At 43.8% G+C, this 22987-nt stretch overlaps 2 protein-coding genes across 3 annotated transcripts in view; both read left to right on the forward strand.

Moving 5' to 3' along the window:
• The first annotated feature begins 58 nt into the window (after nucleotides 1-58).
• Nucleotides 59-16621, forward strand: ADSL (adenylosuccinate lyase). The gene is made up of 13 exons (XM_008931526.3): nucleotides 59-302; nucleotides 4660-4863; nucleotides 5967-6011; nucleotides 6799-6878; nucleotides 8621-8792; nucleotides 9100-9146; nucleotides 9553-9643; nucleotides 10433-10502; nucleotides 11534-11681; nucleotides 13374-13464; nucleotides 14328-14417; nucleotides 15980-16156; nucleotides 16472-16621. The coding sequence occupies exons 1-13, from the start codon at nucleotides 147-149 to the stop codon at nucleotides 16556-16558; spliced, it is 1458 nt and encodes a 485-aa protein (XP_008929774.1). The 5' UTR covers nucleotides 59-146; the 3' UTR covers nucleotides 16559-16621.
• Nucleotides 16622-19558: 2937 nt separating this feature from the next.
• The window catches only part of SGSM3 (small G protein signaling modulator 3), a 28565-nt gene continuing 25136 nt past the window's right edge, over nucleotides 19559-22987 (forward strand). For both annotated transcript variants that reach the window (XM_029963642.1, XM_029963644.1), the window contains exon 1: nucleotides 19559-19790. The gene's annotated coding sequence lies outside the window, so the exon portion shown is untranslated. The remainder of the gene's footprint in view (nucleotides 19791-22987) is intronic.

Here is a 22987-nt window from a genome sequence, read left to right on the forward strand (position 1 = left end):
GGGCGCCGAGCGACCGGGCCGGGCCCCCATGGCGGCGGGGGGGGCCGCCTCAGGGCCGCGGGGCGGGGCCGCCGCCCGCCTTATCCGCTGCTGCCTGGGGGCTCTCTGCCTGGTGCCCGCGATCGACCTGTGCCGCAGGCGCTGCCATGGCGGCCCCCGGAGAGGAGGAGGACGTGATGGCGCGATACCGCTCCCCGCTGGTGTCGCGGTACGCCAGCGCCGAGATGGCCTACAACTTCAGCGAGAGGAAGAAGTTCGGCACCTGGCGCCGCCTCTGGCTCTACCTCGCCCAGGCTGAGAAGGTAACGGCGGGACGGGGCGCTGAGGGCAGAGCGGCCTGGGGAGGGGGGAGCGTGGTGTCGGGGCTTCTTCGCCTCCCGTTTCCCTTCAGGGCCCTGGCAGAGGAGGGCTGGGAACAGTGCCTTCCCGGAGCTGCCCTCGGGAAACGAGACCGAGCGCGGAAGACTGACCAGAACAACTTTTAGGAGCCCCTTCGCGTGTTTCAGGGGGGAAAGGGACGCAGGGGGTGGGGGGTCAGGGTTACCCAACTGTCTGTACACAATCCTCCACGCACCTATCGCCCCTCAGCAAATCGCCTCTTCTCGTCTCATATGCTCCCCCTTGCACTTTTGCCTTTGTGAAATTAGTTTTGTGAAAGCTCTGCTAAGCAGTTTTTGGTGAGGGATTGCCTTTGAGCAAACAGCATTGTCCTTCTGAAGCACTCGGCTGTTTGCTTTTCAGGAGGTGTGACGGGTGAGGTCCTCTCTCCTGTTCAATCCGATGGCTGTCAGTCCATGCCAACTGAACCACCCCCTACATCTGCAGCCAGTTGGTTTTAGATAGATCTTATTTCTGAGATAAGTTTACTTTTGGCCAAAGAGGGCCGAACAGTTACCTCAGAAGTTCTTGTGATGTTTCTGATAAACTGAGTGCCAAAAAAAAAAAAATACCACAAAAGACTGAGTATTGTGTATTAATTCAACTACTAGATAGCAGCAGCTGAGAGTATGTCCATATGATTGCAAGCTGTTGTGTTAGTAGAGTCTATGAAGTTAACGTTTTTTAAATGTAGTTTAAGCTAAACCTTCTTACTTTGACTTTAATCCTAATTAGGGATATGTGTACAGTGATTATTAAGAGAGACACAATCAGTTTTGAGGATCCGCTAACTTGATTCCTTGTGACTGGCAGGAAGACTCTTACCAGGTTTTTGACAGTGAAAAAGCTGTAATGTGTTGCCCCAAAAAACCACAAAGAAAACCCACACAAACCCACCCCACTTTCTGACAGAATGGCTTTAGCTTTCAGACTCAAGAGTTGCCCATTTGTTTTGTGCGGAGTTCAGCTTCCAGTTTCGAAGTACTGGGATTGTTAGGAAGCAATCCAAGCGCTGGGTCTGGCTGTTACTATTAGTGTAAGGGCAGAGAAGCACCTTGCTGAAGAATGAACAACAGTGCACAGTGTCATTAACGTGTTCCTTCTCCATTCAAGGATCATACTGCTACAGCTGCCTCATCAATAGTATGCTGGTTTTTTTAGAAGGTGAAGGTGTAATTGTACAGCTGTGCTAAATAGGAGTCACCTTCTGAAGTACCACATGCTTGATTTTCTCGTAGTTCAGATGCTGGAGTGAGCAGACAAATTGATGCAAATGTCATCTAGCATAGGAAGTGCCAATACCATGAAAACATGCTTAAGCAGCTTTGCATGCTGGAAACATGACAATATAAACATATATCAATTCCAACACTTTTTCTTCTGTTCAAGAGCAAAATATGCAAGTTGCCCAATAGGAGAAAGTGATCTGCTTGAAAAAACCAGTGTGAGACTTCTAGGTTTCCACTCCCAAGCCCTGAACTCATGGCTCCCTTGTCTCTTGACCCTTGCTTTCCCTCTCATTGCCGCCCTAGAGTTTTGTCCCCAGAAAGTAGAGACAGATCTTGAAACTTCTTCTCTCTTTTCTTAGTGGGAAGAGGGAGACTGCTATTTTTATCTCTCTCCTCGTTCCAGACCAGTTTGTCATCAAATGTCAGCCTTGGACTAAAGGAGGAAGAGCCAGCTATTTTCAGCACCTGTTAGCTCTGTCAGTGATCAGCTTGTTATAGATACAAAGAGTTTCTTTTGAAGAAGCTTCTTATAGAAGATGCATAGTATTTCTATGGAAAAAAAATGAACCCAAGCCAAACACCAAATAATAAATGAACTATGGCTACACTATTTACTGCAGTACTCACCTGATTTCAAGATAAGCATATGTGGCTTATTCAGGTATCCTTACTGAAGATACATAGCATTTCTTTTTGGATACATTGAAAAAAAAACAAAAAGTAAGGAATGAACTGTGGGCAATAGTTGCTCTTGTCTTACAGTAAATCAGAATTAGGAAGATCTAACCATAGGTTTTCTCAGAGTTGCAGAGAAGCAGTAAGAGAGGACATGCAGTTTAGTGATAAAATTTTAGGTAAAGCACGGGGCCAGGCAAATGGTTTCAGTATTCACCCTACTTAATAGAAGAAATTTTCGAGTAATCCACTTGGAAAATGTGAAATAAGAACTGAAAAAATATGTCATTGGAAACTGAATTTGACAGAAAGTCTATAGGGTGTTTTGTTCCTTTCAGCAGGCAATACCAGGAGTTTGAAAGAGGAGACTTAGCAAAGTGTATGATTAGTAAAAGAAGCTAATATTTTCCCAACTGACAGTAGTCAAAGTTTGGGTTAAGAGCTGAAGCACGTGAGTTCATATCCATCCCAAAATTCTAGTTTATTTTTTTGCGTAAATTCATTTGTATTATAATACTTCTGTTAACACTTTTTAATCTTGAGTTCTTGACCTTAGTGTTATTTGAAAGTCAAGTACAAATTTCATGTTGGTCTCCCTTCTCATAGAAGTAGCTTTGACATCTTATAGCATCAAACTGAGTTACAATATGTTTTGCACATGTAAAATACAAATGTTTTCTCTCTTAAGAATTGACAGATAGCCTCTGTCAATTTTTTTTGTCCAATTTACATTTCATTATTTTTCTGTCATGTGTTCTTTAATAGATGAGCAGCCCAGTGTTCTCAATCTGTTTGCAGGAGCTTTGCCACATCATCTGCCTGCTCTGCTCTTCCCTTTAGGGATAGTGATGAACAGTCATAGCTTTCATAGTGGCACATCAGAATATTGGAACGGTCTCGGAGGAATGACACCTTACAAGCTCAGTCCAGAGAGCACATCACTGACTATGGTGCTTTGGGGAAAACCTCATGTTCTCCCTCGCATAATTTTCCTACTTAGTTTTCTTGAGTACACAGGTTTGAAGGACGTTTGATTGTTTTCTTCCTGAGGTACTGCCCATATCAGCAAAAACTCATAGGGAAGAGGCCTCACATGTTGTTTGTGGGCAGATGGGGACATCATTTGTCTTGCCTACCCTACCTTGCAGGTATTCCTGTAACAACTAGTCCCCTTTTTTGCAGGTCATTTCTTCTTTCTACGACTGCATACTGTGGTTGGCTTTTCCCAATGAATCGTGGATGTCTGAACAAGACATGAGGTTTTAACCTGGGCACAGGAGTGTATTGCTTGCTAAGTTGCCTGTGTGCCTTCAGGCAGTTTGTATCAGTGCACATCAAAGGCAGAAGTCTGGGACCAGGTGATTTTCCTCATTTATCTGGACACTCGTGGTCATGTATGCACTTGCAACATCATACGTTTGGGTACTGATTATCTGAGGACCTTGAGGACACCTCTGTTTCACTTGCTGTCTTTAGTTCCAGGTTCCACTGCAAAACATTTTTTCAGTCAGTTTTATTCTGAGCAGAACCAGCTTTTGAAGCACATTGAATCCTGGAAGCCTCTTTGTTGGTGACTTCTCATTACTACTGCACAGAACAATAGCATTTTAGTTTGGAAAAGGCAGTAATGCCACGTTCATTGTGAGACTTTTAAATTCTCGGTATCAGGAAAAGACATTTTTCCTCAGTTAGCTTGTGACTGGTTTTCTCATTTTAGTTAGCTTGTGCAAGAGTATACCAGTGTATAATTCTGTGGTTTGCTATCTTTGTTTTTAAGTCAGCTCGCTGAAAAGCTCTAGCAATAATTTTTGGACATGAACTAGGAGCGTTCATCTCCTGCTTCCAGATGGAATGATTTCACAATGTTTCAGATTCAGACTGATATGAGATACTTCAGGACTTTTGGAAAGGTACAAGCATATGCACCTTTCCCTATGTTCTAAGCCCACTGTTTACAGTTGTATAGGTCTAGATGTGGTCCAAAGAGTTCTTCCTGATGCAAGCTGTTAAGTCACACGGTAGCTGGATTTTTCTTTATCCAAAGGGTAAACTTCATTAAAAAAGATTAAACTATACTCACTCTATATCGTATTTTCCCATGTGTCTTACTTTCTGTACTTGTGACAAGAATGTTACCTGACTGAGGAAAGTGTGAAGCCCAAAAGGAACACCTAAGAATGAACACTGTCCTATTCTATTGGAAAAGGTTGGAAGGTTGGAGAGCCCTAGAATAGAAGCATTTGCAATTACAGCTCTTGATTATGCCAAATTGCCATGCTTCTGTGAGATGTCATGTGGGAGTAATTGATCTAAATATCTTCTGTCTCAGTTCGATTGGTAAAAAAAAAGGCAATAGAAAGTTATTTTCCCTTTGCAGTCACTTGGGCTTCCTATCACAGATGAGCAGATACAGGAGATGGAAGCAAATCTGGACAACATTGACTTCAAGATGGCAGCAGAGGAGGAGAAGAAGCTGCGTCACGATGTGATGGCCCACGTTCACACCTTCGCCCATTGCTGTCCAAAAGCTGCAGCCATCATTCACCTTGGAGCAACTTCCTGTTACGTAGGGGATAACACGGTAACATGGTATTTTCAGTTTCCTGTGTGCAGAGCTGGGCAAAACAAAGCTACAGTTGCTTATTTGATAACTCTTTATAAAATATTAAATAGATTTTCAGACATTTTTATTAATTCTACTGTTGAAGTTAATTCCCCTTTGACCTAGCTACCCTAGGAAGGAAAACTCCTCTTACCTTCTTTCTTTTGATGTGAAGCAAGATCTGTCTGGAACCTAATTGTTCCCTAAGCTCTGATTGCATGTTAAATATTCAAGGAGATAAGAGATGTGAGTTGCAAACACATGCAGAAACATGTGAACTTTGTGAATTATCAGTTACACCACTGTGACAGTTCACTGACTTACAGAACAAGGCCCACGAGGTTCCAGTTGCTGCTTGGAACCCCTGCATTAGTTCAGGGTAAAACAAGCTTTTCAGTGGCCAAGGGAATGGATAAATGTGTTAAGTGAAAAAGGAAATACCACCATTCTACAGAACTGTAAAGTATTTGTGAAAAACCTGTCTAAAACTTAGTACAAACTGAAGCCTAATTTCTCAGTATATATTACTATATGTTGCTGTTTAAGCCATTGCAACTTCACAACTGCTTTTGCTGTATGAGAAGGTGCTGTGTGATTATTTTTTCTCTACCCCCTTGCAAGCCTGTTTGGCTTTTAGGTAATATCACCTTCCTTGTGACACTTGGACCTAGCTGTACCTCAGTCCCAAAAGAAGGAGTAAAGATGACTGGTGCCACATCAGTCCCCATACTCTCCTGCTGTCTTTAGCTTACAGTGCCTGTATTTTCCACTTGGGACTGTGATTTAGTCTATTGTGCCATGGGCGTCCTGACTATCTCAAAATAATCATTGATAGGCAGTTGGTGGAAACAGGTCCCTACCACTCATGACTTTCTGTGGATAGTATGAAAGGAGCAATGATGGATCCAGTCATAAGCAAGTTCAGTGCAAGTTCTGTTACAAGAAGGAAAGCAAAGCATTTGTTTCAAGAAGAGACTTTTGAGTCAACAAAGCATATTTTAATTATATGTATCCTGTCTGAGACAAACATTATGTCTGGCCCTTTAGACATGGCCCAAAGTTCCTTTCTTTGCTTCTTTCAGGATCTGATTGTCCTCCGTGATGGGCTTAACCTGCTGCTACCCAAGGTGAGAAGGCAGTTGTGCACAGTATCTCAGAACTGGGGAACACTCGTGTCCTGTTAATAGCCTGTGTAACTTGGAATTTCCTAAGCCTTTCTGGGAAGCTAGGAGGAGCTGTCTGTCTGGGTTATTCTTAAGAAAGTGAACAGTTACCCTCCTTTCCTTTCTCAAGTCTTTCCCCAAAGCTTCTTTGCTCACAGGAGGAATTACAAGCAGCACCTTCTTCATCTGTGCCATGGGTACTAGTTTCAGAAAGCAACTATATTGCTTTCGGGGTCAGCTTAGGCTTCCCCTTAACTATATTCCTAGGACTGTGTTAGCATTCAAGAAACTATATGATACAATTTTCTGAGGTCAGATATAGTGGGGGTGTAGTGCAGTGTTGTCTGTCTGAGCTGAACATCTTGGCGTCCAGTTTGCCCTGGGCTGTGTGTGTGTCAGTAATACCCAAATCATCTTTATTTCTGACCGTTTCCAGGAATAAAGACAATACCCAAGGACGAACCATCTGCAGCACTGGGTTGGGCATGAGGATGAGACTAATTTGAGCTGAAGTCCAACAACTTGTGTTACCTCTTGCTTGAGTTTAGTAGCAAGCAAAAATTGCATGCATGGCCTAAAAAAATTAAACTTGCCATATTCTACAACTAGAGGGTGCTATTCAAAAGCTGCACAGTTGTTTCCCTCCTCTTTTTCTCACAATGTTGTGCTTTGCTAGCTGCTGCTGTGTTGTTTGGTTTGGTTTTTTTTCTCTCTCATTCCACCTCTTCTGTATCCTTCCTGCTTCCACCAGCTCGCAAGGGTGATCAGCCGGCTGGCCGACTTTGCTGAGAAGTATGCTGACATGCCTACTTTGGGCTTCACTCACTACCAGTAAGTAGCCATCAGCCTTTGCTTTCATTTGGTTAAACTGACCTGCCACTGCTTGCTTTCATCCTTTTTCCCATCTCTGACCAGAGGCAGTTGGTATTGATGGACGTCATTAAGGTGTTGGTGGTTCAGAAAAGGAGTATGTGCCTGAGTCCAGGCTTGTCTCAGGAAATTGGACTGTTGCTTTGAGTAGCTGTCAGCAGCTTTAAAACAGCTTCATAAAGAATGACTTCCAGGCAAACACAGATGTGCATATTCTAGGCTGTTTCAAAAGAGCGTGACTGGGAATTGCAGTAATCCTGTCTTCCAGTCACATTTTCTTTGTTTTTCCCCAAGTTATTTTCAACTGCAGCTTAGAAAGTTTTGTTAATGTCCACTTGTTACTAAGTCAAAGGACAACAGGATGTCAGTGGTTCTGTTGTTGGGGTAGTTTAATCTTCATGAAGACTGTTTTCAGAGGCATTAACACTACACCATGAGGTAAGCCCCAGTGATATGGAACACCAGAGGCAGGGAAATTAAGCACAGGTCATGTCAGACTCTCTGTCTGGCACTTAAAAATTTCTCCCAAAGGAGAGTGAAAGCATCAGGTCAGTTGTCTTGCCGTATATGGCATGTCAGTTCCATCAGCTCTAGTCCTAGGACCCTCTTCAGCTACAGCTTTTTGGAGCAGTATTCTCTGTGTTTACTTTTATTTTGGCTTCTGGAAAGAGGACAAAGGAGTATTCAAGAAGTGTATGTAAGGTGAAATCATAAAAACTAAGGTGAAGAAGGCATTGATGCCTCAGCCTTTTCTGTGTCCTTTGTCAGTGGGGTCTTTTTCTCTGTTTACAATCAGGTCTGTGCTTTCCCTTGCCTTCCCTTTTCCTGCTTATGTACTTGCAGAGGTCTGTCTTTCTGCCTTTCACACCCCACACTAAATTCATCCAGGTGGGTTTTGACGCTCCTTGCCACATCCCTGCCATGTATCCTCCTGGATCACCTATCCCTGCTTCCAGATCTTACATGCTTCCTTTTTATGTCTGAGCCTTGTTCATGTGCATATGCTTTTTTGGAAGTAGTATAGAGGTTGTTTTTGGAGTTCATGTCGATAATGTGATATATTTCAACTGCTGGGTTCTGCGTAACACTCCTGTTACCACCTCAGAGCACTGGCAGGGGGTCAGTGTAGTTGAGGCTTGCAGTGACCAGGTGGAGGTCTTACAAGAAGGGTTGGCTGACAGCATCGTTAATGCATGTTTGCCCAGGGGCTGAGGAATGCAGCTACATAAATAAAAAAAACAAAACAGTCCCTGAGAGGAATCCTTTAAAATCACAATGTGAAAACAGATGTTTCTATGCTGAGAATTTCACACCAGTGCTGTAAGTCAGCCAGGATACCCCCCTTGCCCTGGGTGAGCAGAATTGGGGTGGGGCACAGATGCACCCCCTGTTTGTCATGGGCCCCTGCAGGCTGGCAGAGAGCATCCTCCTGGCACATGTGGACGTGACGATTGCTGTTTTCTCGTAGTGGAATTACATCTATTCCTGAAGGGAATGATCATATCTTCAGTACCATTTACCAGGGATATACGTGTACTGGTACATCTTCCTACGTAAGCCAAACCTTGTTAATTTCTGCTCAGATGAGTCAGAGAATTAACCTGCAAGGATGTCTTAATGGCAGACTCAAAGCAAAGTGTGGTCCTTGTGGAGTTACTGTGCATGTCCTCAATGAGTCACATTCTGTTCTTCGTTTTTTTCAGACCTGCCCAGCTCACCACTGTGGGGAAACGCTGCTGTTTGTGGATTCAGGACTTGTGCATGGACCTGCAGAACCTGGAGCGGGCTCGGGATGACCTCCGCTTTCGAGGCGTAAAAGGCACCACTGGCACTCAAGCCAGCTTCTTGCAGCTCTTTGAGGGAGACCATAGTAAAGTACGTCAGACAGCCTAGGGCATAGACTTTGCAGTCTTGGCAATTTTTCATTCTGGAATGCTGTTTTCTCTTTGAGGGAACATGGAAATTCTGGCATCAAATTCACAAGGGTATTGTGATCCCTCCGGGGCTCACTGACAAGGCTCTGTGTGAAAGTGAGCAGAATTTAGGGGCGGGGCAGTGCTTCACAGAAAGGAAAACATGTTTTGACAGTAAACTAAGAAAAGCAAAAGATCGTTTTTGCTCTAGCTGACCTTACTGAGTTGTTGTATTTTGAACTCTGTTTTATTTTTTTCTTCACCCCAAGGTTGAAGAACTGGACAGATTAGTGACTGCAAAGGCAGGATTTAAGCGGTATGTAACAAACAACATACTTAGTCATCTATATTTGGTGTTAGCAAAGTGTGACTCCTGCCAGTGGTGTTGGCCCAAATTCCCCAAGCTGCCAAACTGACATCTGTGCTGATGTTCACTTATCCCCCCTTGCCATCTTCCATTCTCAGTCGCAGCTTCCTGCGTGAAACTTCACCTCCTAAACAGGCCACTTCTACTTGTCTCCCTGTCAAAGTACAGCTGTCCATTTTCCCTCTCTGTTCCTCTCTCCCATCCAAATGCTGCCCCAAGAAATTGACAGCCTGAATCCAAAGTTATTCCCATCAGGGCAGAGTGACAGCCCTCCACTTTGAGCCATCTCCTTGCTCAAAGTCTTGCAGTACTGTTGTGTCTGTCTGGAACACTCAACTTCTGTGCTTATTTCTAGGGCTTACATGGTCACAGGGCAGACCTACAGTCGCAAGGTGGATATCGGGGTCCTATCTGTGCTGGCCAGTCTGGGGGCATCTATACATAAGGTGAGCTCCCTACTTGGATACATTGGGAAGAGTGGGAAACATTTTAGATCTTGAAGAGAAAGTGCTCATAGTGCAGAATGCTCTTCTCAAGAAATATTGGTGTTCCCTGTTCAACTGTCTTCTTTGTGATCATGTAAATTCACTGCTGGTTACATGCCTAGTGGTCAAATTTCAAAGGTCTTCAGACCAGAGATAAATAAGGCAAGTTTGCTGAACAGATTCTGAGGTGGGTTAACAAATCCCACACCAGATAGTAGTCTAATCTATGCTAAATTGATCCAATTAGAGTAAATGTCTTTCCTAGTGGTGTATGAATTTTTAAATTTCACTGTTTGCTCCTAATTAATTGCTTCTATGATAATGGTGTCCTTGTGGATTGTTTTTGGTGATTTATCTCTGTTCCCTCCCTCCTGTTCCTCCTCTTAGGCTAAAGTTATCTGTGGTATTTTCTTTTGGTTTAGTTTTTTTCTGGTTCAGTGAGCACACATTATCTGTGTTTGCAAATCACTGTGTAATTTTGTTATGCATTTTCGGTGTTCTGCCCTGGTCCATCTTCCGCTCTGTGCACATTTTTGCCCTCCTTGGAGTCCTGTTCTAACACAGTGGTTGTTTTCTGTATGTTTTCTTGACTGACATTTTTAGGACAGGAAGTATGATTGCAGTGTCAATTTTTTTTGCCAAAATTTTCGCTGCCCACAGTTTACTTCTTAGATGCAAACTCTTCTCCAAGAAGGAGTATATATTGGTGGGTGTTATTTTGGTTCTGTTTGCTAATTTGTGCTTTTCTAGATTTGCACTGACATTCGTCTTTTGGCCAACCTGAAGGAGATAGAGGAGCCTTTTGAGAAAGACCAGATTGGTAAGGGATGAGAGACCCTTCCTGGATTGGTGTATGTGTCTTTTCATTGATGTTGGTGCTGCCTTTTAAACAAACTTAGAAATGTCACTGACAGAAGTTGCTTTAAATTAGCTGGGGTTGACCTTTTTAGTATTTTGGGTCCTTTTAGAATAAAAAAAAGGGGGGAAGAAGGAAGAAAAAGCACCTTACCTAAAGTTTTCTGGATATTAAGTAATTAAAATCTGGATTTGTATTTGCACACTTCCAGTGTCTGGGGGGAGAGCAGAAGTAGCCACGTATGTCTCATTGCCTAGAGAGGAAGACTTGGGTCCAAGGAATTCTTAGTATTTTCCATTCCTCATGAAGCTGACTGGAGCTGTAGGTTTTCAGCTCGACTCAGCATTTTGATCTTTATAAGCGGACAAATTTGGAACAAGGGTCCTGGGCTGGACCCTTGCCAGAAGAATGCCAATTATGTGATTTCTGACATTGGTAGAAAGGGAGGAGGAAATGTAGAGTTTTGGCTCTTGGCTGAAAGAAAGTTGAGGTCCTCTAACTAGTTGTATAGGATTGAATCTGCAAATTAAGCTTTAGTCCTGTCTGTTGCTTCTGCCACTCTGCATTCTTTGGATGGTTTTGATATCCATTCACTAGAGCAACAGGCAGCAGTTTAAGTATCTGACTTGGAAGGACAATGTTACTAAGCAGATGGAGCCTTGAACACTGCCAAGGTTGCCATGGGTAGCCTAGAAGATCAATGCTGAACGCTACATTAAAAACTTGGTTTATGGGGTAGTATTTCTGTTTTGCAGAACTGCAAAAATTTCTTCCCACTTTTTCTCTCCCCACGTTTGGATGTTTCTGATCTGAAGGGGATGGTGGTGGTGTCATTTTCGTTATTCCATATTGTCCTTAGAAAATCGTGGTTTGAGGCTTTAGTCAAAACCATGATTCCTGACACATTTTTCTTATCTGGGGGAGGACCTTCATCTCTTCTTCCTGAATGCACTGCTTCTGTTGCACCATTTCCATCCCTCTTTCTCCTCTCCCAGGTTCAAGTGCTATGCCTTACAAGAGGAATCCAATGCGTTCAGAGCGCTGCTGCAGCCTTGCTCGGCACCTGATGACCCTGGTGATGGACCCCCTCCAAACAGCCTCAGTGCAGTGGTTTGAGCGGACATTGGATGACAGTGCCAACAGGTTTGTTCAGACTGTGCAGTGCTGCAATTTCAGAAGGTCTTGTTCAGGAAGGTCCTTTGATCTATTTAGGAAATACTATTTTTAAACTAAAACCACAAGCTAACACCTTGATCAAAAGCAGTCTCAATAGAACCTGGTTTCCTCTGTAAGAACAGGTAAAAACAGTTAGTTTTTTTTAATGCCAAGATCCTCTTCAATGTAAACCAGCAGAGAGAGGGAGGGATACAGAAGCCGTGGTAATGTATTGCTCTCATAATCTTTCTGTTTCAACAGTATAGTATAAATACTCACATTTCTCAAATTCTCCTCCCTTTCTATTTTGAATGAGTTTTTTGACCCCAATCTTTTTCACTTTTTAAAGAATAATCCAACATTTTATCAGTAATACCTTAACCCTCCAAATAATCTGAAGAAACTTATTTTTAACTATTTGTAAAATGTTCTTTACAAGAAGTAGTTCAGATCCTAGAGAAAGAGCATAACTATTTATTTTTTAAAAATAATGTTTCAGGAAAATCTGTGCAGCTCTTTAGGATATTACGCAGCAAACTTTGCTTTATTTGATGATTCTTCATTATCACTGTTTTGAGCTGAGCAAAAATTATCTGTAATTATTATCAGGTAAATTACAGCAATTAAATTCAATGCTTCCATCTTTTGGTTAGTACTAAATGTTATTTTTAAGATATCTCCACAAACATAATGTCTGCATAAAATTTCATGCAAGCATAGAAGATCTTTTCCCAAAAGGGCTTTACAGCTGCTAGTCTCATTAAGAAAAGAGCTGCATAGGCAGCAGAAAACAATGTAAGTTTAAGAAATTGGACACTGATTGATACAGTGTGTTTATTTCCCAATAGCTACCAAATGTAGAGACATGTATTGGAATGTTTCAAATTTTATTTTCATCTCATCTAATAGAAAGAGTCATTTGTCCACTTCATAAAGCAATTAAGAAATCTCTGCCTTGGATTTTTTTTTTTTGTTAAAGCTATAGTGTTTTGGAAGGCAGAGCAAGCCAGAGAAAATTCAGTCAACGTACAAACCAGCAAAATTGTTTTTAAGAGAGTGTGATAGAGTTGGAAGGCGTAGATGTAGCACAAGATTCAAGTAGTAGGGTATTTTAAAAGATCACAGTTTGGAATGGGGCAGGCCCTGCTGTCACAGATGGATGATGGTGTGTTTGCTGCACTGTGACACAGAGCCTTTTGCCTGATACAGCTCAGTTGCCACTACTCCTCTTCTTTCCCTCCTTTCCTTTTTGTCAGGACCCTCCTTTGTGACCAGGAGCTGGTATCTTGGAGGAATCCCCCACCAAATGCATGGATCACTTTGGAAGTTACCCACTGAGTGCAGCCAGGCACAGCATAAGTGTGCAGCATGTCTTACTCCTGGAGGGTAGGATCAGTAGACAGTTCAACATAGAACATGTAGGGGAAGATACTGTAAATTGCTGCCCTCTTTCCTACCTGTGTAATCACTGAATTATATTGGAGCTTTCTACATGTGCCTTCACCCTTTCTCCTCTCTCTCCGTCTCTACTGACCAAAAAGAAAAAAAAGGAGAACAGTTCCAGCCTTAGGGCCACAGTAATGCTATTTACAGAATGATTTACAGAAACTAAAGGATCTGAGGTAGACTGGAACATGGCCTGTATTGCTAACTGGGGCTCTGGGTACGTGTGCTTTGCAGGCGCGTGTGTCTGGCTGAGGCTTTCCTGACAGCTGACATCATCCTGAGCACACTGCAGAATATCTCCGAGGGACTCGTGGTGTATCCAAAGGTAAAGCAGGAGATAACGTGTGTCCTTGGTAATGCTGCAGCTGTGCCAAAGTGTATGAAAATCCTCCCCCTCGAAGGATTACATTTTTATCTGCTAGCTCAAATGGTTTGTCTGAATTTTGCTCTCTATTCTTGCCATGTTCTCACTGTTTGTGGCACATACTTGAATGGGTACCTTGCTGAAACCAAAAGAGAGTAAATTCAAAATTTCTCACAGAGGGTATTTTTCCCCAAACTACAGAATGGATCTGTAGAAATTAGCAGCAAAAGATACTGTTGAGACAGATCTCATGCAGTCCTGTAACTTAACACAGGTTAGAAAAAAAATCATTGTACGTTTTTTCCACAGTAATGTCCCTTCCAAGATATAGCTTCTAAGTATTATCAGCTTTAATACCTGAATTTCCAGAGCTAAGTTCAAAACGAGAAATTGTCTTTGCATCATGGGGACAAACCTTTTAGCAGGGCCCACTACAGTAGGGCAAGGGATAATGGTTTTAAACTGACAGAGGGACGATTTAGGTGATATATGAAAGAAGTATTTTACAATGAGGGTGATGAAACACTCTCAGTGAGGGTGGTGGTTGTCCAGAGAAGCGGTAGATGCCCCATCCTTGAAAACATTCAAAGTCGGATTGGATGTGGCTCTGAGCAACCTGATCTTGTTGAAAATGTCCCTGCTCATTGTTAGGGAGATTGGACTCGGTAGCCTTTAAAGGTCCCTTCTAACCAAAGTGTTTTATGATTCCGTGATCATTGTCCAGTCCTGGAGATTGAAAGGGAGTGGAAGAACTTCACTGGGAGTTGCAGTTGTCTACAGAATTTCTATAATGCTGTTTCTTTTTTCTGTTTGTTTTGTTTAAGGTGATTGAGAGGAGGATCCAGCAGGAGCTGCCGTTCATGGCCACAGAGAATATAATCATGGCGATGGTGAAAGCAGGGGGCAATCGTCAGGTACAAATCCAGTGTCTGAAATACCTTTGTTCCCTGCCTGATGTTTGTCTCCTGAGAAACAAAAGTATCTGGGCTCTTGTCTCACCTTTCTTTGCTCTTCACCTGCTCCCAGAGAGTTATTAATATTACACTGGTGCTGCAAAGCCAGACTGCCCTCTGAGGGGAGAGCAGTTGTGGAGATCCATATTTTTGGTTAGGTACACTGTGTGTTTGAACTAATCTGGCTGCCTGCTGGCGAAGAGGGAGAACTATTTTTATATTAAATACTAGTAGGCATTTTCCTTTTGTAAGTGTTTGAAGGAACTTGAAACACAGGCCAGGTTTCTTTAAATGGAGCATATTGGCAGTTGGCTACCTTATAAATTAAAAGAGAATGAATCAGTCCTTCAACAAAAAAGCAAGTAAGACCATTCTGAACCATTCATTCGTGTATCATTCTTCCCTAATTTAGTGTAGTATATTAACAGCTTTGTTTACGGTACTTCATTCAGTTTTCTGTATTCAAGCAAACTGAAATTAAATATTTTCCTTAGCAAATAAATACAGACACCGTTAGATTATATTTCCTTATCATTTAATGTCATGATTCAGGTCAAAATTGATAATTGAATTTACATCTTAATAAAACACCTTATTTTCACTTACCTTTTAGATAGTAATTTTTAATTCTATGGTTATTTCCACATCAGAGACAGAAGTTAAACTTGCAAGATAATAATTAGCAAATGGGTTTTGACAGAAGCTTTGAGTAGAATATGTGTTGTTCTAGTTTTCTGAAACACTTGCAGCAACTCAACTATGATGTTAGTCAGGAAACATCCTTTTTCCTTTTTTTTTTTCCTGTGCATGTCTGATATTTGTCATTGGGTCAGTGAGTAAGCTTCCTTATCAAGTGTTTTAAAGTGTCACATCATGTGAATAAGTTTCTTTATCTTTACAGATAGCTCTCTTTCTAAAGTATCCTGTTCTTAAACAGTCTTCTCTACTTTGATTAGACTTAAGAGTGTGATTCTGTGATTCATTTGTGTCTGTTATTGGCCTGGCTTCTTTCTGGTGCTGTTTGATTACACACCTGTAGAGTTGTACATTTATAAAAGGTGTTCATATTCATGTGTTCTGTTTTCCTGTACTGGGAACTTTGGAACAGCACATTTTTCAGGCTTTCCCCACTTCCCACCCAACTCACTTCCTTTCCCCACTACTAAACAGCTCCCTCCCCTAAACACTGAGAGGACAGATCTGTTCAGCTGAGGCAGGTCAGTGCTGAAGCAAAACAACACTTGGATGGAGGGAACTGGAAGATGAAGAGAAGGTTCTCGCATGGCTGTAAATGGAACCACATGGCTGTACTTAAAGGCCATCATGGAAAGATGAAAAAATCTTGCTTTAATGTAGTGGTATATGAGATGCTGCAGTCCAAACTGTGTGTTGTTGCTGTGCTGTCCAGGGCTGTACACTTTGATATTTCTCCCTCCCACACAAGTTGGCACGATGAGCATGTGCTTTCAGTAGCACTGGAATGACTTTTTTCTTTTCCTATCTTCTTCCTTCTGTAACTACAGGATTGCCATGAGAAGATTCGTGTTCTCTCCCAGCAAGCAGCCGCTGTTGTGAAACAGGAAGGGGGTGATAATGACTTAATTGCCCGTGTCCGTGCTGATCCTTACTTCAGCCCTATCCATAAACAACTTGAAAGCCTGTTGGATCCCTCCTCCTTCACTGGACGTGCTCCTCAACAGGTAAAGTAGTGGAAAGAGGCTATGGGTGCTATGCATTGTAATGGAGTCTGTTGTTTCATCCTGCATCCTTTCGTATGCCAGAGAGTGGACATACTGTGTAACTCTGCCCATATTACAAAGGCAGGCATCTTTCTCTCTTTTGATTCCCTTGGCTTTCTCGTCTTGCTTTTCTGTGGGCTTCACATTTTTGACCCAGGATGTATCAGAGTGTTGGGTGTCTTTGTGAAAGAGAGACTCTGGTGGAACAAGCAGGTCTGAATGGGGAGGAGAAGGCAAGCCCTTTTCCAAATTTTGTTTCTTATCTTTCTTGAACAGGTGGCAAAATTCCTGAAGGAGGAAGTTCGACCAGCACTGATTCCATACCAAAGCAAGATGGGTGGGAAAATTGACCTGGCACTTTAGGTATAGACTGCAAAGGTGTGTGGGTACAAGAAAGTAATAAAAGCCTTATTGACCCAGATCTGTTTACTGTGTCACGCTGTTTTGGTTCTCTGCAGTGCATTTAACCCCCAGAGTTTACAGCCACCTTGATTCCAGATGGGCTTTTCATTCTTTGTCTGCTGTTTAATCAAGCCTCCGTTTATAGTGTGCTGAGTTATTGAGAAACACTTGATTGTGACAAGGTAACTTTATCATAGCACCTTTCATTGGCCCCTTATAGAAGCAATGCCAGCTGTCAAAGAGCAATGCCAGGTGCTGCCTGACAAATCATATTTGCAAGTTTGAATTAGCAGCCAGCCATTGTGATTTGGCTGTGACTGTGGTCCTTGGCCACAATCCTTGTGGTCCTTGGTCACCTTGTAGGTGATTGATACTGAATGGTAGGTGGACTCTAACATGTGAAAGTTGATCTCTACTACAAGTAAGTCTTTTCTGATAAAAAAAAGATGCTGGGATTCATTGGGTGCCAGAGAAATTCAAGAGCTTTGATTTTATTTCTGACATAAAAGTTCTGGTTTGTAATGTCTGTGCTTTACTGGCCATTCAGTATTGGACCAAACTCTTCTCCCTTTGACTTAAACTGGAATGGTTCCCTTGCCTCTTCCTCCAGTGTTATTACCTCACAGACCATTTCTTCTGCGTCAGTGTAATAAAAAGCTCCCTCTTTTATAAATGCCTCTCATTTATTCAGATTCTCAGAGATGACATGGCTGGGATTACTTGATGATTTTTGAAACGTGGTTGCTGGAAAGAATTAAGAAAAGCAGAACTAATTGAAAGAACCTACCTGCTGTCCTTGAGGCCATGATTGTTTAAAGATGATTTCAAAATACAGTTTTAATGAGGCTTGTCTATATTAAGTAGTCAGAGCAGTGGGAAGCTTCAGGCCATGATTTCCCTTCATTGAGATTTCTCTGGCTTTACCTTGCCCCTAGATTATGGCATTCAAAATGTCTCAAACATTTCTGAGTTTTATGGTGTTTAAAACATTTTGCCTGCTTGTGCTATTAACATTTAATTAGCCATCTGTTTGAAAAGGATAACTAATTGAACACTGGTAATTTTCAGACTATTACTCAAACGGATAGCCAAGAAAGAAAACAGACATATGCAGAAGCCTTCCTTTTTTGGTCCTCTTTCCTCCATTAAAAAAAAAAAAAAAAAAAAAAACCAACCAAAAAAAAACCCGAAATTGTGCAGGGAAGAGGATCGGCTAATGTACCTTTTCTTGTCATCTGGAAATAAATCTTTGTGCTAGGCAGAGGCTGCCAGCTGTGAACTGTTGGACTTGTTTTCCTAGAAAGTTTTGAACAAATAACAATGGCACAGAGGAAATGTCACCCTCCTAGAAAACTGGCACAATCTTTTAAGAGACTTCTACTCCTTAGTTTATGACCTGTCTTCTTTCTGGCAGTGTTTGCACTGACACCAGCCAAAGATGTAGTTCCCCCCTCTCCTCGGTTGGTGGGAACAGGTCACCACCAAGCAGTGCTTCAGGAGCAGCTCTTGACTGTGCAGCTCTTGATTCTCCTCCTGTACTCAGCACTGGCAAGGTCACACCTTGAATGCTATGTCCAGTTCTAGGTCCCTAAATTCAGGAAGGACATTGAGGTGCTGGAGTGGGTCCAGAGAAGGGCAGCGAAGCTGGTGAAGGATTTGGAGCACAAGTCTGATAAGGAGCAGCTGAGGGAGCTGGGGCTGCTTGGTCTGGAGAAAAGGAGACCTTATTGCTTTCTACAACGACCTGAAAGGAGGTTGTAGCCAGGTGGGTGTTGGCCTCTTCTCCCAGACAACTAGGGACAGGATGAGAGGACATGATCTTAAGCTGCACCAGGGGAGGTTTAGGTTGGACCTTAAGATGAATTTCTTCACAGAAAGGGTGATTAGGCACTGGAATAGGCTGCCCAGGGAGGTGGTGGAGTCAATGTCCCTGGAGGTGTTTAAGGAAAGGCTGGACGTGGCACTGAGGGGCATGGTGGTGTTCGGTCATAGGTTGGACTCGATGATCTCAGAGGTCTTTTCCAGCCTAATTGATCCTGTGATTCTGTGACTAATCCCGCTTCTGGATGGTTCTGCCCTGTGTTCCTGCAGCCCATGCCTGTGACGCTGGCGCTCTGCTGGCGGCGCCTGGGTCTGTGCGCCGCTTGGAGGGGCGATTCCCCCGGCCCCGAGCGATGGGTGAGCTCCAGCATCCCGGCGCCTGCCCACGCGTTCCCGACCGCGCTTCCCGGCCTACAGCCCCCAGCGCGCCTCGCGCCGCCGCCCGGATCCCGCGCATGCGCCTGCGGAGCGGCGTGCGGGGGGCCGGGTCGGGCCGCGCCGCCCTGAGGGGAGCGCGGCGGAGCAGGTGGTGGCGGGCGGGGCCGGGGGCGCTGCGCGGGGAGGGGCTCTGCCGCGGGCCACCCCCCTCCAGGCTGCCAGCCCTGCGCCTGCCGCCGCGCCGGGGGGGCTCCCCAGGAGCCCTTGTCGAGCTACCTTGTCAGGCCCCCGCGCACACCTCTCCCCAGCACCCCCTCCCTGCCTGCTCCCGCCCGGGCGGCCCCGCTGCCGGGGCTGTGTGTGGGGCAGGGGCTGTGCGGCCGCGGCGCCGCTCGCCGGGCCCGGGCCGGGGAAAGGCAGGGACCCTCATCCCCGGGGAGGCTCCCGCGCACCTGCTGCGCTGACGCAGGGTCTGGCTCCGCCAGTGACTCATGCTGTGCACGGCTTCGCCGCCGAGCTCCGGGGCACGTTCTCCCTGCGCTGCCGGCGCCCCTTCTCCGCGCTGGGCTCTCCCCTGCTCCCCGGGACGTGCCTCTGCCCTCACCCGCCTCTTCTCCTGCCTGTGAGTGCGACTCCCGGCGATCTCGTTCGTCCTGCTCTGCCATACTCATTTGCTCTCCACGCGTGCACCTTTTCGGAGGTGCCCCGGAGGAGAGACAGCCTGTCTCCTGTCTGGCTGGGGGGAAGGAACGGTCACGGAACTGAGATGGAAATATGGCAGTATCCTCTAGGCAATGGGCACAAATAGACGTGCTGCAGGCCCCGTGATTGTCAGCTGTAATAAATGTCAGGAAGGCGGGAGACAGATGTAATTCTCTTACCTGGTGATGCAAATTCAAGGGAGTGAAGAACCGCTGTCACACGGATTTAAATCTCATTGCAGGCAGTGGCTGTGGGCTCCGGGACGGCTGTTTGGTGTCTCTTCACAGATCTGGTAAGGGTGGGACAGGAATAATTTCCTCCCTGTATCTGCTTTGCTTCCTTCCTAATTTTTTGAGGGATGTCTGAATTTAAGCAGGTACTTTCCTTCTAAACAAGTAGATTTCAGTGTTGGAGGGGTTATGTGATGTCATAGCTTCCTACTTCATGATGTCTCAGCCCTACTCTTCATGGCTTGCCGTGATTTTTTTGGGGGAGGGAAGGATAAAGTAGTAACAGTGCCTTCAGGAAATGAGGGATCCTTCTGTGCAAATAGATGGGAGAGAGAAGTAGTCTTGCTGGAATTACAATCAGTGTTTTTTTAGTAGTGCAAGACTGGATCGTGAAATCACTCAAGAAGGAGCTGCCAGCCTGGCAGGAGTGGGGCACTGCTGTGCTTTTGCTGAGCTGTTGATCAGAATACAGTTGCTTGTTGGATAATCTAAATTCTAGATTAGTTTTTTAGCTGCTACAGTGTCTGGAGTGGTGGCCTGAAAAGAAACAGCCACTGGAATAAAAATCAATTTCATTATGTATTTCTAGATCTGCACACTGTGTGTGGAGCTTTCCCTACGCAGAAACAAGGGTTGGATTCCTACTCTGGAGAATTCACGAAGAAAAAGGGAAGGAAGGGGGTGGGAAGAGGCATGACATGTAATTAAAGAGGTCAGGGTGGAGAGTACTTGTGTTATGTTAATACAAAGTTATGTTAATTCTGTATTTAACAGATTAAAATGACAAATACTTCCTTTCTCAATTCCTTTTACGATGACGTTTTAATAACGTGGCTTGGTATTCTCAGGGAGATGTCATTCATAGTGACTGTTCCTCTGAAGAAGGGTGAAGGGAATCTGTGAGGGGCAGCAGAGAGGAGGGGCATATTTCTGGAGGAATTGCACTGGTCAGGCGATGATAGAGTCAAAGCAAGGAAAGTACTGCACACTTGCTCAGGACTGAAATAATTCTCCAATTTTGGGGTCCCTGCTAATGTAATTTAGATTTTTCTTCTTTGCTGTGCTTTTAACCTGTCACTTGCTTTCCTGCAAGATGAGATCTTTTGCTAATGTCAGTATTCTAAAGGACCTTGACAATCTTAACAGATGGACAATAATCAAAATGTTTAGCCTTTAAAAATCTATTTCTCTCACCAGAGGTGGCGTGGTAACAGTAGAGGTTATTGATTAAGGGATCTGTGTGAAATGGGCGGCCAGTCTCAGTCCCATTGTTAGTGAATTGGTTTGAATGTTGCAGAATTGTTTCCCATGTTTGGTATTTGGGATGCTTTAACAAAGGAGTTGATGAGTTCACCCCTCCTGAGGTAGTAACTGTTTTGGAAATGGTTGGGATGATGTCTCTTCCTGACCGTCAATTGCAAACTTCTCACCAACACATAAGAAGCAAAGAAAACTTTTAAAAAATAAATCCTAAGAAGTACTGCAACTTTCTCTGCAGTGGTAAAGGTAAGGCACCTTATATTTTGGTGTACATGGTTCTACAGCTCTTCTAGCTAAGTCAGCAGTGATCCTAGTTGGTGATCTGTATCACAGTGGGTGTCCTGGCTCCTATCCTAGCTCAAATGGATAGGATACAGAGATTTTGCAACTGTCAGGTGGGATGAGGTAAACAAATTGCTTCATTCTATGTTGTGAATGCAGTGTCCCAAGTGTCCCTCAAGGGATGGAGAGGTGTTGGCACGTCAGGTTTGTGTCCTCAGCCACACAAAGACTTGCTTAAACTTCTTTCTATGCCACCTTTCATCACAGGGTCTAGGTTTTAAATACATAAAGCTTACACAGGGGTAAGTAAGTATGTGGGAGCACTGGGGAAAATCTCACTTGTCAGCTGTGTTGCTGTTGACACTAGGTAGGAAAGAGGAGGATGTTGTCCTGCCACATTTGTTTTGTCTCTGAGGAAGCCTCAGCTTTTCTTAAACTGGAATGCAACAAGGTATATTGGTAACAGAGCAATTTTGTTTCTGTCTTAAGAAAATCACCCTAGGAGAAATGAAAACGCACTTGTTTTATGAGATAGGTGAAAAAAAAAATAGTATATTACTATAAGATGACTACAAGAACTGTTGTTACTGCCCAGACAGTGCAGTATTTCTTGAGTGGGAAGTATTTGACGATTCAGAGATGAAAGAAAGTGTCCGTAACCTGACAGCCTTTTTTTTCTGGAGAAGAAATCTTCCTGATCCCCAGAATCAGGAAATATCAGAGGTTTTGTCTTGTTTTGTCACAAATGTTAACAGTCATTGTATATTTTGGGTTTTTTCCTCTTAAGTTATCTGTGCATGTAAATTTCTGCAGGAGCAAGATCTAAGTAGTCAAACATGACATGCTAGATAAGGGCTTTGCAAACAGTCCTGAGAGGTGTTTTGAGTGTTACTAACCTCTTCAGGAAGTTAAGTTCTGTAAAGACAGAGCCCTGAAGGAGAAAAATTTCAAATGCTATGGGGTATACTTTCCTTAAAAAGACATTTTCTGAAGCCAAATGAAGCGAGACTTGCTTAGGGTCCTGGGACGTGAATCTGACTTTTTTTTGTGAATACTGGAGGAAATAGTAACTCAACAGGGGTACAGGGGAGTGACCTGAATCGAGTCCTTCTAACACCTCACCAAGGTAACAGCAAACCCTGACAGCTAAACCTCTGCAAAACCATCTGAGGCTGTGTCAAGGAAGAGATGCTCTTCAGGCTCTTGTTCCTCTGTCACTGGGAACAGTGGGACGAGACCAGCTTGAGAATCAAACTTTCACCAGGGTTGAGCCAACGGTGCTGGTGATGGAGAGCCTCAGATGGCACTGCTTGTCACCACTCAGAGCAGGAGTGTCATATAAAAGACTTCACAATACCTGACTTTAAATAACTGTCACAAGTGTCTTTCAGGCTTTCTTTGCCTGGTGCAACCCTGCATCTCTAGCAGAAATATTTTCTTTCAAACTTCTGTGTTGAAATGAAATTAGACAGTTGCAATTACTTTCCTCAGGCATCTTATAATAGTTTGCAGTGTTGCAGAAGTTCATGGGCCAGAAGGTGAAAACCACTTCTGGGGAGTTTTGGGGAAAACGAGTTTCTGTAGAGTTCTGCAGAAGTGCCCTGGTCCTGCACTGTGTTCTTTTAGGTGAAAGTGACCATTTATGGTGCAGTACCTGACTGTGATGGAAGGTGTGTTTGGGGCCTCCTTAGACAGTATATTTATATTTACAGGTTTA

Source organism: Manacus vitellinus, unplaced genomic scaffold (genome assembly GCF_001715985.3).
Source record: "Manacus vitellinus isolate BGI_N305 unplaced genomic scaffold, ASM171598v3 scaffold_5_pilon, whole genome shotgun sequence".
In the NCBI taxonomy this organism is placed as follows: Eukaryota; Metazoa; Chordata; class Aves; order Passeriformes; family Pipridae; genus Manacus; species Manacus vitellinus.